At 40.0% G+C, this 18,324-nt stretch overlaps 3 protein-coding genes across 5 annotated transcripts in view; 1 reads left to right on the top strand and 2 right to left on the bottom strand.

The window, feature by feature from the left end:
- Positions 1-504: 504 nt before the first annotated feature.
- wdr6 (WD repeat domain 6) lies at positions 505-8,575 on the bottom strand. Of its 2 annotated transcripts, none has more exons than XM_065247094.2 (7): positions 8,437-8,575; positions 7,775-7,874; positions 3,472-6,118; positions 2,437-2,514; positions 2,229-2,345; positions 2,038-2,132; positions 505-1,163 (listed from the first exon to the last, which is right to left on the bottom strand). In XM_065247094.2, exons 2-7 carry the CDS (start codon positions 7,854-7,856, stop codon positions 613-615), a joined length of 3,570 nt encoding a protein of 1,189 aa, XP_065103166.1. In that variant the 5' UTR covers positions 7,857-7,874; positions 8,437-8,575; the 3' UTR covers positions 505-612. The 2 variants fall into 2 exon arrangements, with proteins under 2 accessions (XP_065103166.1, XP_065103167.1); XM_065247095.2 differs by having other exon boundaries at positions 8,344-8,552.
- A 163-nt stretch (positions 8,576-8,738) lies between these two features.
- Positions 8,739-12,525, top strand: LOC135729431 (uncharacterized). The gene is made up of 5 exons (XM_065247093.2): positions 8,739-8,901; positions 9,363-10,087; positions 10,184-10,289; positions 10,393-10,454; positions 10,806-12,525. The coding sequence occupies exons 2-5, from the start codon at positions 9,779-9,781 to the stop codon at positions 11,337-11,339; spliced, it is 1,011 nt and encodes a 336-aa protein (XP_065103165.1). The 5' UTR covers positions 8,739-8,901; positions 9,363-9,778; the 3' UTR covers positions 11,340-12,525.
- Positions 12,526-13,880: 1,355 nt separating this feature from the next.
- Positions 13,881-18,324, bottom strand: part of celsr3 (cadherin, EGF LAG seven-pass G-type receptor 3) — a 47,547-nt gene continuing 43,103 nt past the window's right edge. Inside the window, exons 33-36 of one of the 2 annotated variants that reach the window (XM_065247091.2) lie at positions 18,047-18,220; positions 17,054-17,242; positions 15,981-16,848; positions 13,881-15,609 (exon numbers count right to left, since the gene is read on the bottom strand). In XM_065247091.2, coding sequence (XP_065103163.1) covers positions 15,582-15,609; positions 15,981-16,848; positions 17,054-17,242; positions 18,047-18,220 — 1,259 coding nt within the window. In that variant the 3' untranslated portion in view covers positions 13,881-15,581. The remainder of the gene's footprint in view (positions 15,610-15,980; positions 16,849-17,053; positions 17,243-18,046; positions 18,221-18,324) is intronic. The other variant, XM_065247092.2, reaches the window with a different exon arrangement.

Here is an 18,324-nt window from a genome sequence, read left to right as displayed (position 1 = left end):
AGGAAGATAATTTGAGAAATGTTTGTAACCAAAACGATCGTGGACCCCAATTTACTTCCATAGAATTCTTTTTTCCTACTATGGAACTGAATGGAGTCCACGAATGGTTTGGTTACAAACATTTCTTAAAATATCTTCCTTTGTGTTCATCAGAACAAAGACATTTATAAAGTTTTGTAACAACATGAGAGAGTAAATGATGACAGAATTTTCATTTTTGGGTGAACTATCCCTTTAATGTAAAAATGTCCTTTTTCAAATTAAAAAGTGTTCATAAAAAAATTCATAAATGCATATTCGTATAAGTTGTTTACTAAACTAATTTGAGGTATTTAATTGTTAAAAATATGTACAGTAGATCGGGTTGACATTACTGAATCTATTGTGTCCAAACCTCGATGGTACTGTTTTGATCTCCATTGAGTAGCCATGCTGTAAATTAAACAGACCCCACAAAAATGCAAACCAAACATATCTTTCCACACTGAAGTAAAACAGTAAAAATGTTAGACATTAATACACAATTTTTATTTGAAAAAAAGATATACTTTACAATTAAAATTCTTTGTTTTTTATTTATTTATTTATAATTAATTTAAATTAAAGCCAGCATCAAGTCCTCGAAAAACAATGTGAAAACATCACTTTCCTTCTCTCATCATCTTTATCCCTCATGTCAACAGTTTCACCTGTCTCTCCTTGGCTCAACTTAAACAGCTGTAAGCCCTGTCCACAAACAACAACCCATGCACCTCCCACTGGCCCAGCCCCTAGCCACGCCCATAAACCAGCAGCATCTGCAATGTGTGAGAATGTCACCTTCTGTGGGCGTAGCCCGTCGCTGCCCGTTTTCCACAAACACATGCGTTGGTCTGGTGATGTGGACGCCAGTAGGGTGGGGCTTACCAAACATAAACCAGTGAGTGGGGCAGAGTGTGCTAAGGGAACAGACCAATGAGAGAGTAGCTGTACAGACATGCCTCTATTCTCCTGCTGTTTATGCTCCACCTTGATATAATGCAGAGACAGCTGTCCGTCATCCCCACCACTGGCCAATGAAATGAGGTTGTCCTCCATTTGTTCAGGCATTTTCAACTGTGATAAGGCGAGAGAATTGACTCCACTTTGATGAACAGGTATGGAAAAGAATGGGGCAGATGGACCTAATGCACACAAAGGAACATTAATATTAGCATACATGTAGCAAATGTTTAGCTTTAAAGCTAATTTTTAGGACTTTAATGCAGAACAGATATGCATAGATAGATAAGACAGACATAGAAAGAGAGAGAGAGAGAGATGAATAGATCTGACAGATAGAAAAAGACAGAGATGGAAAGAGTGTAGCTGATAGGATAGAGTGATAGATAGTGTGTTACTGGTTAACCCCTTTTCAGACAGAGATTACAAAAAAAATATACAGAAAATGCATCCGTGATTTTTCTGGGATCATTTGATTTTTGGTTCATTCACACTGCATGATTTTCCAGAATTTGTGCGTGCATTCACACACATACCTTTACGATCACGTAAAGACAGGTGATGTATTTAAAGTCCTGCACAGCGTCTGAAGTTTGCCAATTATCTGTGATTTCCACACGCGTGCATTTTTGTTTATGAAAAGATCATAAGGAGCGCGTAATTCATTGTTCTGTTATGCTAGTGAATGATCTCAGTTTCAGCGTTGATAGTTATCTATGTTTTAGTCTGGTTTGGCAAAATTTCTTGTTGTGAATGGTGATTTGCATTTAAACTGAAGTGCTGTGTGGACAGGAGATAGACAGACATACAGAGGGTTGTTGTGTAAACATAGCCAGTAAGTTAAGACAGTGTCTTAAGAACTAATCTGAGAGAGCGAGAAAGAGAGCGAGAGAGAGAGCGAGAGAAAAGAGTGATAGATGAATAATGCGTGAAAGAAAAAGCACACGAATCAGAACATCACTTCTTCACATACATAAATCCTACAAAACTGAAATAAAAATATTCACTTCAAAAATTCAAAAAGCGGTTATGGTCTTGTGTGTATGTATGACTCACCCTGCCAGCTGACACTGGCCTTACTGTCCAAAACTGCTGTTAAATCCCACACAGATATACAACCATCTGTAGTGCCACTGAACAGCAACAAAAGCCTGAGAAGGAGAGAAAATATGTGTGAGGAATTTGTTAAATATGGACTTACAAATTTTTAATCAAAGATATTTGATAAATACAACGTGTTTTCTCACCTTTTGCCCTTGGAGTCCTCCAGCATGTAGGTGGCGACGCTGAGCACACACCTCTTATGATAAAAACACTCCCATAGCATCTCAATCCTTCTGCTGCTCTCAATCACACTGAACAGCCTACAAAAACAACACAATATATTAAACACTAATGCTAAAATGCATTTTATGAAACTCTTTCTTTAACTCATATGCTTAAAAACCAAGTCACCTCACTGCACCATCACTACAGCCCAAAGCCAGCAGGACACGTTCAATCCCATCATGCACCACAGCCATAGACATGTACCTGCAAAAAAAAAAAAAAAGATTTGTACATATTAAAATGCCCTTTAAAAGGAAAATCACCACAGTGATGAGTATTAAGATGCAAGAAGGTACTTAAGTATTGTCTGACCTCTAGTGTTTAGCGGCTGATAGCAAAAATCCCTTAAAGGGATAGTTCACCCAAAAATTAAAATTCTGTCATCATTTACTTACTCTCATGCTGTAATAATCCTGTATACATTTCTTTGTTCTGATAAACACAAAGGAAGATATTTTTAGGAACGTTTGCAACTGTTTATGAGCCCCATTTACTTCCATAATATTGTTTTTCCTACTATGGAAGTGAATGAGGCTCATGAACAGTTTGAATCTCAAAATATCTTCATGTTCATCAGAACAAAGAAATGTATACAGGTTTGTAACAACATGAGAGTGAGAAAATTGGTGAACTATTCGTTTAAAGGAGACATATCATGAAAATCTGACTTTTTTCATGTTTAAGTGCTATAATTGGGTCCCCAGTGCTTCTATCAACCTAGAAAATGTGAAAAAGATCAACTCAGTAACTTAGTTGTGGTAAACCATTCTCTGCAAGCATGTGAAAAAATAGGTCATACAAATTTGGCTCCCCTTGTGATGTCAGAAGGGGATAATACCGCCCCTTAATATACACTCTCCAACCACGGCAGTGCCATTTAGTGCAGAGATCAGCTCATTTGCATTTTAAAGGACACTTTGCATTTTTCCTCACACCTACAAAGTGGCAATATTAACATGCTATAATAATTTATCTATATGGTGTTATGAGCTAAAACTTTACATATGTACTCTGGAAACACCAAAGATTTATTTTAAATCTTAAAAAAGTCTTGTGAAATGTAAGTTTAAGTTTAGATTACACTTATAATCAAAATAAGGAATTTTATAAATTTAAGCAATATGTTGCATTAATGTGACAAAAATGCCTCTAGGTACAAACCTAGTCTCAGGGTCCATTTTGACGGTCTTGTGTCGGTTGCGCTTCCGTTCCCACTGCTCGTCCAATCGATGACCAGCAATCTGAGTCACCTGACAGACTGGCTGATGCAGCTGCTCATCCAGACGAATCAGGAGCCTGTAACACTGGAGCTGTGCCCGCCCTCCGGCTGAAAACACCAGAGAAGAGAGGGCCGAGGTTCCTGTGCTATCATCCATCCCACTTTCATTAGCTTCTCCTCTATTGACAGCAGCCAGAGTGCGGACATTTGAGATGTGGTCCGTCAGAACGGCGAGCACCTTCACCGCTCCACTTTGCGGTTTAATGGCAAGTACACTGACAGTGGTATCCTCCCCACCACTCACAAAAACTTCCCAAAGTTCAGACGACGATCCAGTGTTTGCAATACAACCAAGCCGACAAACACAGCTGATGCCTCGTCCATGAAGCCCCTCCTTCAGTGTGTGTCCATTCACATCGGTTTCTGCGGACGCCAAGGAACGAGACGCAATGACGGCTCCTTGCTTAATGAACACCAGGGTTCCCTGTGTGAGCTTGTGTGTCGGGAGGCTGTACACCCAGGATCGATGGCCTCCTCCACAGGTAACCGATAATAGCTTCTCTTGTCTATGAGGGTCCCATATAACAAAGTGTACAGAGTGGAAGCCAACCATGACAAACCGAGCCTCAGCTATGCTTTCATTCTTTCTCACCTCCGCAATCTCTTTTTCAATGTTTCTCTGATTCAGCCCCTCTCCTTGTAGTCCTTCGGAGTCCAAAAATAAAACCTTCTCCAGCCATTCCATCCCTTTGCATGCCCGCTGAACTCTGCGTACTGTGAGAACATTTTTTTCAACAGTTAGTATCCGTACGCACCCATCTCGACCTGTTGTGTAACACACACCCTGATGCTCACACACAGAAGTCACACCCTGCTTTCCATGGACACCAAAAAGGGTGCTTATGGGAGACAGAGATTCAATGTTTTCAGTTACAGCACTCTTGCTTCCTGTGTTCTTGTCAGGTTTCTCTTGGTCTGCTCCCAAAGGCCTGTTTTCAGTTTCAGTGTCATTCCTTTCCATTTCAGTGTAGAGAAGCAGTGACCCTCTGCGATCACCACACAGGTACAACCCCTGACTGTGGTGTGATAGGGTTATTGCAGCAGTCAGCCATCGCTTTGCACAGGGCGGCAGTAAAAAGGGAGAAAGCATTTTTTCTTCTATACGCAGGCCTTCTATCACATCTATTTTCCACCTATACACAAGCCCTTCAGAGCCTGACACTAAAAGACACAAACCCCAGCACCCATCAAACAGGCCTTTAACCCAAAGCACAGAATGAATTTTACCCTGACCAGCTTTTAGCAACACACCCGCATCCGGCTGCCCCACGGGAAACACTTGGACCCCTCCATTCAGATTACCAACTGCACACACCCATACAACAGAACTGGATTGCTGAACTTGTATACTTGTGACCTCCATTACACAGTAAGACTGGAATTCGGCTCCCCCTTGCCAAATGACATCCCATGTTTGACTCTGATTTAGACACACCTCTCCCTGATCAGTACAGGCCAGAATTGCATTCGATGTATCCTCACCCACTAATCTGATTACTTTAGGGCAACCTTGTGCTTTAAACCCCAGATCCACCTGAGACTCCGTCTGAGCTTCTTCGCTTTCTTTATTCTTCTCCTCTGCCACTCTCCATACTCTTATCTCACCATCTGCCCCTCCAGTTGCCACCAAGCCCCCTCTACAGCTCATATTTCCCTCGCTGACAGCCAGAGCCCTCACTCCACCTGACCTATGCCCTCTAAAAGTACGCCCCACCTTTCCTTCACCTTCCCATTCCCAGAGTAAGCATGCTCCATCTTCGCCTGCGCTGAATATGCGGCTGCGCGTAAGCCTGACACAGAACACCCGCGCCTGGTGCCCGTACAGCACCCGCAGACACTCGGGTGATTCCTCTCCACAACCTGCATCTCCACCCAGCCTGCCAACTTTCCACAAACGAATGCTGCGATCATCGGAAGCAGATGCCAGACATCCAGATTTTTCAAGGTAGCAAAGGCTAAAAATGACTCCACTGTGGCCCAGCAAACGGCGTTCTACCTGGGATTGGCCATTAGGTTTGGTTCCTCTGGGCCTCCAAAGCACAAGCTGGTTAAAAACAGTTCCACCCACCAGCACTGAAGAGTCCCAGCTTGAACCAATTATAAGTGCTGAGTAGAGAAGGCACGTCTCTACACAAGAGTAGAAGGCAAGTATGTTACAAGAGTCTGCGTCTAGGAGCAGCAGGGCATTGTGGGCCAAGGATATAGCCAAAAGTGTATGGGCCTCTGCTTCTAGCCAATGAATGTCTAGCACCCAATCTTGTAGCTCCAAGAGAGGGCCAATCGGCTTCAGGCACTGCCCACTAGAGCTAAAGTTGATAAGCCGCACTCCTTTTCCTCCAAAAACAATTAGCTCTTCTTCCTTGTCCCAAACAGAATGTTCAGATGAAATTATGTTGTTGGTTTGTTCTCCAGATTGCTGTTTCTTTCTAGGTCGTATTCCATGGATACGGAAGTTATGGAGAACATTCAAAGATAAGCATTTTGTTGGAGATCCTTGAAGACTGTACACAGAGAGGATTGGTCCTTCACCTGACAATTAAAAGACAAAAAAACACTCATAATATACAATATACACATTTCTGTATGCAGTATTGAATATAACACATTCCAGAAAGTGCATTTATATAATGATATAATTATATTATAACTAACTAAATAAACTAAATTATAACTAAACACAACTAGAATATCCACAATCTGTGCATATAAAAATGGTGGTAAGCATTCTGTTTGGTGGAAATTACATATCTTTAAACATTTAATGTATATAGACTTTGTTTTGCAAGATGAAAACAGCACTGAACCAGAACCACTTCATGTTTCAGTTATTTAAAACTTCATAAACGTTGGGATTAGTGATGCACTGATGTATCGGCCGATTTTTGATGAATTTGAAACCATCGGCATATCGGCAATAGCACGAGAAAGGCCGATACCGATTGTTTATTAATTAACTGCATAAAGAAATCCATTATAGGTAAAAAATGAGTTAATGTTCTTAATAAAAGAAATGCTGAATAGCAAAAACCACCTTTGAAGGTTGTCATGTTGTCTTGTTATATTTGTTTTAGCTTAATTTGTGCCTCTCTTATTACGTTGGTCAGTTGAATGTTAATTAGATCCAATCCATGTTCAGTAAAAATAATTGGATGTAGAAATAAACTAGCTAATAGACCAACTGTATAGGATTGTACACAAGTGTTTAATATCGGTATCGGCCAGAAGTTGTCTGTTTAAATCGGTATCGGCCCCAAAAAATCCTATTGGTGCATCCCTAGTTGGGATAAAATACAACCAACAGAACACATCGAATGGAATCAAAAAGTTAAATAAAAACATCTTTAAAGGGTTCCCACAGCTTAGTTAACTTCAAATTCAAGGACCTTTCAAGGACTTTCCAGGTCCAATACCATCAAATTCAAGGACACATGGGGGGGACACATTTCAAGTGAGAGCAAGGTTACATCATGTTACCTTTTAAGATACATTGTTACAGTTCCCTTTCGAGGGAACAAGCGCTGCGTCACTGCGTTGACACTTTGGGGATGCCTCCAGGGGTGAGTGCGTCTGAATGTGTACATCAAATTCAACCAATGGTGAGGCTTAACAACAAAGACAGGGTGACACAGGAGCCAGAAAGTATATCGCTATCTGAAATATTGCCAAAGACGGTGTTACAGGGACGCAGGAAGTATGGCAAGGGAGACGCAGCGTCTCGTTCCCTTCTCAGGGAACAACAATTACATACGTAACCAGAGACGTTTTCATGTGTCAAACACAACAAAAAAGCATTTTGGTATGAATTTGCATACAGAAGATATGGATTTTTTTCAAGAAAACGTTTTGCATAAAAAAATTCAACCACTTTCAATGACCTGTATCTATGTATGTATGTATGTATATTTTCAAAAAAATTCCCAGGGCTTTGAATTTTTCCCACAGATTCACAAACTTTCAAGGATTTCAAGGACCCGTGGGAAGCCTGTCTTTAAGATATGTGTGAAATAAACAAAAACAGTTACAAACTGAAACAGGAAGTTATTCTGGACCAGTGTTGTTAACATCTTGCAAAATGGTCTATACATACAAGATACAGCCTATACATTAGATCTTTATACCACATATTGTATGTTTAAAGACTATTTCAGAAAGCTGTCCAATAAACTGTAATATAGTTGTCATCACCTGTCAGCAGGAATTCATCGCCCAGGAATTCCAGAGCAGTCACTGGAGCAACAAGCACTGCAGACTCCACAGGGAATGCCATCTACGCATCTAACGAAAACTTCAAGATCAAAACATTAAATGTATTATTGTACAGTACAGTCTATTTAAGTATTATTTGTACAGGTTGAAGCATTATAAATAAATCTATTTTAATACACACAGTTCTTTCATGTGAAATTTGTACATAATCAGTTACTTTTCATAATATAAACCCAGTGTACATATTCAGACAAATTAAGTGTTGAACTTGATTTCACTTAACAAACACAATTAAAGCAAGTTTAAAAACCTTTTAAAATCACTTCAAAGCCACACCTCCTCATATGTCACTCTCCACTGAGACAACATTTTGTAAGCTCGACGTTTAGTTTAGTTATGCAAATGCAGATTCATAGGTTGACAAAGACATCCTTATATCCTAAATATATATGTTAAAATTGAGACTTTGACTATATTTGACTATTAAATTACTGACTATCGGGATGTGGGAAAACAGTATAAAAAACTTAATGAAAAACACTGCCTACCTTAGCTTTAACTGAGCAAACCTTGTATTACCCTGTCTAATTCTCCCTTTTTTAATTATAACGCCTTCTTTATTAGGGATCCATTTTACTTACGCCTTCCCTGTAGAGATCGTGGCTTTATTCGGGGTTGAGATTAAACGAAAAACGTGTATATACTCTCTCATGTCATCTTCATCATGTTGTTTCTCACTGCACGCATGTGTTCTCGCTTCCTCGTTGACATCGAGCTACGTCCAATCGCGCTGCACAATGTAGCACACACCGCACCATAGCGCATGTCTATTGGACGACACGATCCGCTCTCTATACTGATAAAACGCAGACATTGGCGCATCTTGCCTGATGCATAAACCATATGTACACATCAGAACTCATGAAAATTGTATACAAATCATATAAAATGCCCAGACTACTGATCTGCCAATTTTATACGCCCGGAGCGTCATTTTGCGCATGTGTCTCCTGTCTGTTGTTTAAATTTGTTACAGACCGCTCAAACCCAGGGGGTGGGGAAAAGTGTAACATTTTCGGAATAAATCTCTGGGCTGATGATTACATGTAAGTAAGGCCATGATAAAATATAATATAATATAATTTGATAGACAGTTATGTAAATGCACAGGAGATTTAAGAGCTGTGAGCTCGAGCTTTGGTCTAGACCGCAGCTCGGGTTCACTTCTCTAGTGCGATGCACGGGTTTAGCGCGCTGGCTAACACGCGGGTGTATAATAATAACGTTAAATCCATTCTTTAACATGTGCACCTGTGCTTATTATCTTACTTGAAATAATTTCAAATTATTGCTGTTTATATGTTGATTCTCTCGCATTAAACCAAAGCGCGTTATACGTGTAAATTCTTGATGGACAGCGAGCCCATGGAGGCTTTGTTCCCAAAGATCTATTATAAACTCCCCCGAGAGGTGGAGCAGAAAATGGATGGTCTGAGTATTTGTCTTCTGATCCTTTGAAATTTCCATCATTTTTTCTTTTAAATGCTTTCTATCTGCTACATCACAGACTGCACATGTGTGCCCGGTGACCCTTTGCGCAGCAGGAGGACGCATCTGTTGAGCACCGATGACCAAACGACCTCACACACCCACATTTATGTGTGGAATCCAAAGTTCAACATATCACTGGAACACTAAAAAAACACGACAAAACCAACCTCATCTTACAGTAAAATGCTAAAACTAAATGAGAAAAAAATGAGACAATGTAACAAAACCAGCCAAGCTGTTTCAAATGTTACCACATAAGACCACACCACTGAAAACTAAAAATAGACTGTTATTTTTTTTAACAACATTGTGTTTTCTTAAGAAATAGTATTATTTTATAGATTTTTAATAGGTCAGTACTTAAGTTAACCAATTACCTCAACACAAGCCTTCAAATAGACATCATCTTTAGTCACATAATCACACATACTGATGCTGACCACCATGACGTACCGCATGCCAAACTTCACCTTGGAACAGAAGCTGTTCCTGCTACAAAGGATCCATGCGGTGGTGGACACAGTTCAGGACTTTCGGAAAGACACCAACACCACTGTGCATAGAAACGCTGTGTGGGCAGAGCTGGCTCAATCCTTCAATGCAGCGTTCCCTAGTCGACCCCCCAGTAGCATTGGGTCTCTGAAGACACTGTGGAAGCGACTGAAGGTGGAATGCCGCGTGGCTCTACAGAAACGACAGGAACAGCAGGCTGCTGGGCTACCCGTGTCTCCACTTACACAGGTAAATTCACCCTCTACTGGAATTTTCCTTTTTATATGTTTTGTTATATTCTCCTGGCATTCCAAGAATTTTCCATATTTTTCTTCTGTCTTGCAGTTGCAGAGAGAAGTTATTACACTGATACCAAACCTGATATCCAGTCTCGAAGAGGTAGATGGAGATGGCAGCTTTGCTTCGGTTAGGAGTGGATCACCTGGAGTAGGTAATTAATATTCGTTTTTTTTACAGGATTAAATGCTACCGCTCTTCCAAGCTGTCATCTCTGTAATTATAGGGGAGATTAATTGAGTCTTTCTCTTCTGTAGTGTCGGGGATCTCGGGCACTAATGGAAGTGAACACGAAAATGCTGAGCAAAGTCAAAATAGTGTAAGACTAAAATACCCCTTTAATACCTAGCTGATAATTTTTTTATATGTAAGATTTTAGAGCGTGTACTTGTAATATTGTATATAATGTTGTTTTACCAAATAATGAAATGTTAATAATACAATCTGATAAACTTAATGTTAAATGTTAATCTTACATTAATTTTACATGCACATTAGAGCACTAATCCCCCCACCAAAAAATGTACGTTATTTGCTATTTAATATAAAACTGTAGTTCTGGTTAAAACAAAGCTCCTAGTATCCTAAAATACACAATATAGAAATATGAACACTTGTTTATACACTATTTATTATTATTTCTTTGTAAAACAAGCTTCCTTTTTTACAGGATGTGGACAGCAAGGAGAATTTAGCCATCGACCTTGGCCTGGCCTTATCTACACGTACACGAATCAACTCTGGGATTCCCCCTGGCCCTGCCTCCTCCCCACCCCCTATGCGGATCCGGTCACATTCCATCACTTCCAGGTCCAGTCACCATAATCTCTTTTATCCTGGTCATGCAGGAAGCATCTCGGGCCAAGCATCAGGGACCCATGTCTTAAATTCTGACACCGTACACAGAGATTCTGCAGTCCCGCCTGCTGCAGGATCAGCTGAGAATTCATTAACGGTGACAGATTCTTATAACACAAAATGGGAGACACGTCGACAGGAACTGTTCGAACTGGAGCATCAGCAGACAATGAGCCTGTTGCTTCTGCAACAGTGTGTGTGGGAGGAGAAGAGGAAAGCTGTGAGACAGAAAGAGAAAGCCGCACGGGCCAAGAAGAGATATTATCGAGCCAAACTACAGAAGATTGGTGCAGAGGTTCCACTCTCCAGCAGTGAAAGTGAGGACCTAGACTTTCCACATTTATGAACTCAGATGTTTGTCACATCTCTTAGCTCTGTTAACTTTCTTTTGGAAAGGCTTTTTTAGTCAACTGTTGTTGTTGTTTATTACCAAAACAATTATTTTGTCATTTTGTTTCGTAATGTACCATAAAACACTTTGTTTAAAGGAATATTCCATTTTCTTAAAAGAAAAATCCAGATAATTTACTCACCACCATGTCATCCAAAATGTTGATGTCTTTCTTTGTTCAGTCGAGAAGAAATTATGTTTTTTGAGGAAAACATTGCAGGATTTTTCTCATTTTAATGGACTTTAATGGACACCAACACTTAACACTTAACTCAACACGTAACAGTTTTTTTCAACGGGGTTTCAAAGGACTGTAAACGATCCCAAACGAGGCATAAGGGTCTTATCTAGCAAAACGATTGTCATTTTTGAACAAAGCACAACTTCTCATCTAGATCCGGTCCAGAGCGACCTTATGTAAATGCGTAGGGAGGTCACGTGTTACATATATAAAACGCACATTTGCGGACCATTGTAAACAATAAAGTGACACAAAGACATTAATTAGTATCAGTTGACATACAACAACGTAGGAACGGTCCTCTTTCTCAACACTAGTAAACACTGGGGCGGAGTTTCGCTTTCGCCCTCTGTGACCTCTTGACGTCATTACGTATTGCGTGGGGTCACGCTGGCGCATCACGACCGGATCTAGACGAGAAGTTGTGCTTTAAAAGTGTATATTTGTTATTTTTCAGCTCGCCTAGAATTAAACATTTGATTTTTACCGTTTTGATTAGATTTGGCTGATCTCCGGGTCTGGCGGTACCACTTTAAGCATAGCAGTTTAGCATAATCCATTAAATCTGATTAGACCATTTAGCATCGCGCTCAAATATAACCAAAGAGTTTCAAAATTTTTCCATTTAAAACTCGACTCTTCTGTAGTGCCCAAAAATAGTCCCCTGCTATTGAAAGTTACCAAGGAGACTATTTTCGGGCACTGTGTAATATCATTGCGCCTGCTTCTAGTCCTTGATTATTATGCCAGAATGAGAGTATAGTTTCTAGCCATATCGGCCTAGAAAATCGCAACAAATTTTCGGTCCTAGTACACGCTGTAACTACAGTAGAGGCAAGTTTTAAATAAGAAAAATATCTAAAATCTTTGGTCATTTTTGAGCGCAATGCTAATGGTCTAATCAGATTCAATGGATTGTGCTAAGCTATGCTAAAAGTGGTACCGCCAGACCCGGAGATCAGCTGATTGAATTCCAAAATGGTAGAAATCAAATGTTTAACTAGGGGAGCTGGAAAATAAGCATATTTTCAAAAAAAGTGAGTGTCCCTTTGAGTTAACAGTTTGCCAGTAGCATAGGAAGCATTACAAAAATTATTCTTAATGGGGTTGTTTTCCAGATAGGGCTTAAGTCTAGTCCAATTTTAACATATATCAGTGCCATTGTTTTGTCTCAAGATGCACACCAGTAATTTTTTGTAAAGTTTGTTTGTAAAAGCAACTTAAATGTCGTAATATAATGTAAGGCCTAGTCCTGAATAAACCTATGCCCTGTCCGGGAAAGCGCCCTAATATCTTAGATTAAATAATTAAAGTTTAAGGATGTTTAAATATTTTTACTGGAAAACTAAACAAAAAGAAAAACATAGAAGAATAATACCCAGAAAATTATTGTTCCACTGTGTGAAGGGAATCAGGTTCTCCTAAACCCATCAGAGGTCTCATCTCTTGTTATCCTCCCTGTCATCAGCACTAATGCTCAGACAGTCAGGCCACAGTTGCAATAAGGATTTGAAATCAGGGGAGAACAATTTAAGAGATCTGTAATACTTCCGAGAATATTATTTAATGCTTGTTTCAGGATCATACCAAAGATGGATTGTGGTCCTCTGAGGCACCAGAGACAGTACCCTCTTAAAAGATATTGCTTATTTTTAATTTTTTTAATAAAATTATATCGTAAATATGAAGAATATAGTTTAAATTGCAAGTAAATTACCAGAAATTGAATTGCATTCATGAGAATGATCTTACCATGTGTGTCAAACATGTTAATCCTAAGGAGGGGCCAAGCAAGGTCCATAATCTGTCTCTGGATCATATGTGTCTTGAGGGCAATTACATCAGGACCCTTCCTCTTAGATTCAATATACTGTTCATTTATTTATACTATGCAGATTTTTCAGGTGAAAAGGTGCTTCTCATTGACTTTCTGACTGTATATTTAGGCTCAGTGATTTTCATTCACTCATCTTAATAAATGTAAAATCTTGCATCATTTACTCACCTTCATCCCTTTTCAAACCTGTGTTCAAAGTCATACAGGTTTGTTATTACATGAGAGTGAGTAAAAATATTTATTTTGAGCAAAATTATCTTTTAAGAAATGTTAGACTAGTCTGGATATAGGATTGTGTACTGCAGATCACATAAACAAAATGTTAGAATGAATAAAACTAGTGAAAACAAGAATGTAAAACATTGTACCTTTCGTCTATTTGTGTCTTATGTATTCACAAAAAAATACAGGAGCCTGGTAGCATTAATCTGTTTTATTAACAACCACTGGGTCTCTGGTCTTATCCCCCACTGGTAGCAGATTTTTTTGAACCCCCCCTAGCATACAGCATGTCTTATAATAAACATGTTGACCAATTATACATTCCCATTATTCTCTCTTCCACCAATCAATCAGCATCTTCCACCTCTCTTTCTCAAAGCATATTTGTTGTTAACAGAAGAGAGGGGGTCATATCAGACAGAAAATGTACAAAAAGTTTCACACATAAAACATTTTGAAAAGATGAAACCTCGCTTTTATAAAAACAAAGCTTCCACACACGCTTCTTAAAAAAACACTCTATAAAGAAATATGAATAAGATAAATTAACGTTAATAAATATTAATAAATAAAATAAATTAATCTGATGTCTGTACAGATAAAGTTATGCAATAATAAATTAAATATAAAAAAGGAATATAAAAAATTCCTGGAGCACTTTTCGGACAGGAACGAGGTATAAGGGGTGACACAAGGGCACTCTTTTGGCAAAAACTCATAATAATACTGTTTAAGACAAATGAGATGAAGTCATACGAAGCGTGATTTCGCTTTGAAACAGGAGCCTGATGTTCTGAATGACTGCATTTAGTTTATCTCAGCATGTTTCTTTCCCCGAAGCACCAAGATTATTTAATACTTCACAGAGATTTTGCTGATATTTAGATATGCTCTCTTAGTGAAAAGAACTCACACATGGATTAAATACGATCACCTGAAAAGCTCATTTGGAATCCGTTATCATTCCTAAAGCAATATTTGATTTAAGATAAGTCTGGTAATGAAAGAGGTTTTGATTATGCTAATAAGTCTTGAATATGCATGTAGGCTAGTTACAAAAAATAATTATGCATTCATTATAGTCTCTTCACACAGTTTTAACAAACTCCAATGTATGCCTTTTTATTATTTCGGAGAGCACTCTAGTCTACAAATGTGCAGCGTTGAGACCGGAATGTATTTTTACACCAAATACCTCAGTTTTTTAATCTCGTACAGGCTGAGTATTGGAGTTTAAAATGTGTGTAGACTAACCCAAAAATCTCAAGTCACCTGCCTTAAAACAAAATCTCTTGATTGACAATCATTACGGTCCAATCATGTCTTTTGTTTCGTAATTCCTTATAATTACAATCACAGTCTCTTGGAATTCCCCCAATCCCATGTTATGGCCAAAATCCAACATCTCGTTCATGTCGACCAATCCTTTTTCCGTAGACTCGCTCCATGTCTGTTGGCGTGTCTTATGTTGCATAAACACAAAGTTGGATAAGGATTGGAATGGGGATGTTTAGGAGTGTTTTGGCTTGCAATGGGTTTGAAAATGTTTTTTGATTCTACCCACTTAAACACATATCCACACAATCTTCAAAAACATCACTAGAGAGTTTCTCTGATCTTTTATGAAAAAGATACAAAAAGTATAAAAAGTGTTATTTACAGTTTCTGTCTCTCTCTCTTTGACCAGACCTCTCCGCTCTCGGTCTGCAATTTGAGGTTTGTTGTTTGGATAAAGGATAATCCTGGGTGATATCTCAAGCCCTTGATGAATAAATTCAGTGTCAAGTCTTAAGTGTTCCCAGGGTGAAGCAGAAGTCCTGAACACTCCGGTAGGCTGTGTCCTGTATTCCTCTGGAGCCCACCTGCAAAAATGCATTGTAGGGCTGCGAGGACATCATCAAGATTGTCCATCACTTCTGTGAACTCTAAAACAGAAAAAAGTGAAAATAGTAAGGATGTCAACATCCTGAGCTGTATAGGAACACAGGAATACATGTGCACCAAAATTTTCACCAGATGTAGCCATCAAGCCAAATTCATACAAAGAAATCAGAATTTATTATGACTCAACTTGTATACTTAAATGTATACTTAAATGTTCTGATTTCTTTGTATGAACTCAATATTTGGCTTAATGGCTAAATCTGGTGGAAATTTTGTGTCAATAGCCCACTTAGAAATCCCCTTACTGATAAAAATGCTGATGTGTCATAACTTATTTTCCCCGCTGTATAAAAGGGAAGTGAACTCTTAAACCCCACTGTAAACAGACAATCAGTGAGAGGGCTTGACTTACTCAGAGTCAGGTGACACTTCCGAGATGCTTTGAGAAGTTACAGAGTGAGCAGGCGGGGAAGGGGAGGGGCCTGCCGCAGCAGAGTGTGGGTTTGGAGGCGGGGTTAAGACAGAGGAGCTGAAGGAGGCCAGTATGGAGGAGAGGATATCCAGGTGTTCGCTAGAAGGTGGGCGACTAGATGGAGCTCCGGGCGCAGCTGCAGATGTAGGGTAACCACATGTAGGGGCAGAGTCAAGGCGCCCACGGTGAGAGAGCATGGTTTCTTGGGGTTCCTCTGTGATTGGCGGAGGAGGTGAAGAGGGTGGGTGTGGCTCGGGGTGCGAAAGCTGTCGAGGCGGCAGGGTCCTCAACCACTCCCTGCAGGGTTGTGCCCCGCCGTTAGACTCCAACTGCTCCCGAGAGCGACTGCTCATGAGAGCTCCTCCAAGGTGCTCTCTAGAGGACTGTTGCCTTGTTAGAGCGTTGAGCTGCGTTCTTGAACCACTTAATGAACCCTCCATTAAACCTGTCAGGCCACCCCTAGCCATCAGATCCTCCCTGGAGGCATGGATGCTGTGAACAGGGCCCAACCTTTCTCTTGATCCACCCAGGTGTTCGGCACCGAGCTCGCGTCGCCGGGGTAACAGGTCAAGGTTATCACGGGAGCGCTGTCGTCTTGCAAGCGAGTCCAGGTGTTCGCGGGAGGAGTATCGGGAAGCGGGCTGGGACAGCGAGCCAGTGCCAGAGTACATACGACCGTAGGAAGCAGCCGGGACGCCCCGGTGACCTAACGTGGAGGTCCTGTACCATGACATCTCACTGGGAGCACGGCCCACAGCAGAAAGACCCTGCAAAGCAGGCGGGCAGCCTAGACGATTCTTTAGGATTCCTGTGAAAAGAAGGAAAGGATGTTTATTTTTTAGCTGTGAATTATTCTAATGCTGTCTGTGTGATTTCGCATTATGGCATTATAAAAAATAGGTCTGATGTAAGACTGTTTGGGCGGGGAATACAGACATTTGTATTTACAGTTACTCTGTAATTTGTAGTTTATCATGCATGATATGTTTTTTCATGTCAATAATGTGTCTTACCCTTACGGTGTCTGTGTGTAAGCCCATTCTCATCCCCACTAGTCAGCGCAGCTTCCTGCTGGTTATTATTAGCGGCATCCTTGTTGTAGTCGCCCCCTAGGCGGCGCTCTGAGCCCCATTTTTGTAGAGAGTGAGCCTCACACCCTTCCAGCGCTGGCCAATAGGAGAGCAGATCATTGCCATCCAGATCTGATACATAAACAATTCCATACACTAATAGTAGGGTATTGCACAACTAAGTTGTTTCAGATCATTCCTTTAAGACCGTCATTTCATGCCTTTTATGAATTTATGAATAAAGTTTATTTTCAAGGATGATGATCCACTAAACACTGGGACTCTTAAAACTCAATTATGTTACTCATTCAGTCATCCATTCAGCCGATCTCATCTAATAATCAAGGACTTTGCTGCCACAACATTCTGCAGGAGGGGCAATGATATTACGCAGCAGCAGAAAATGGTCCCCTTAGTAACTTTCAATGGCAGGGGACTATTTTCGGCTGCTGGGTAATATCATTGCCCCTCCTGCAGCATGTTATGGCAGCAAAGTCCTTGATTATTACGCCAGAATGAGAGTATAGTTCCTAGTCATATCTGCCTAAAAAAATCTTAACTTTAAATTTTCTGTGGGTCTTAGTACACAATGTAACTACAGAAGAGTCAAGTTTTAAATAGGAAAAATATTGAAACTCTTTGTGTTATCTTTTAGCGCGATGCTAATGCTCTAATCAGATTCTATGGATTTTGCTAAGCTATGCTAAAAGTGGTACCACCAGAACCGGAGATCAGCTGAATGGATTCCAAAACTGTAAAAATCAAATGTTTAACTCTAGCGGAGCTGGAAAATTAGCATATTTAAAAAAAAAATAGTGGAGTATTCCTTTAAGTGCACTAGAATTTTGTGATAGTGGAATAGCCATTCTCTGGCTACAACACTAAGCAATGAATTGTGACACAACCCCAGATAATTGGAAAAGATAATATTGGTACCTTTTCCACCATTGTGTGTGGGTTCCGTGAGTAAACGTTCGGCGTGAGCGGTACGTTTAAAGCGCCGCTGGATGCGTCCACGCAGACGAACGTTGTCCTCACTCTCAGAAGATGGAATAGACAAACTTCTTTCCTCCTCCAATGAGAGATCAGAGTCAGAGTCTGAGTCCTCACCTGAGAAAGACACATAGGGACAAAGAGACAGAATGTGCTCAAGACCAAAGAAAAAAACAGATAAAAAGCAAAAAATGTGTGCGTGTGTGTTTATATATTTATAC

The sequence above is a fragment of the Paramisgurnus dabryanus genome, chromosome 11, assembly GCF_030506205.2.
Source record: "Paramisgurnus dabryanus chromosome 11, PD_genome_1.1, whole genome shotgun sequence".
NCBI classification, from domain to species: Eukaryota; Metazoa; Chordata; class Actinopteri; order Cypriniformes; family Cobitidae; genus Paramisgurnus; species Paramisgurnus dabryanus.
Note: the sequence above shows the minus strand (reverse complement) of the source record. Positions and strands in the feature narration are given on the sequence as shown.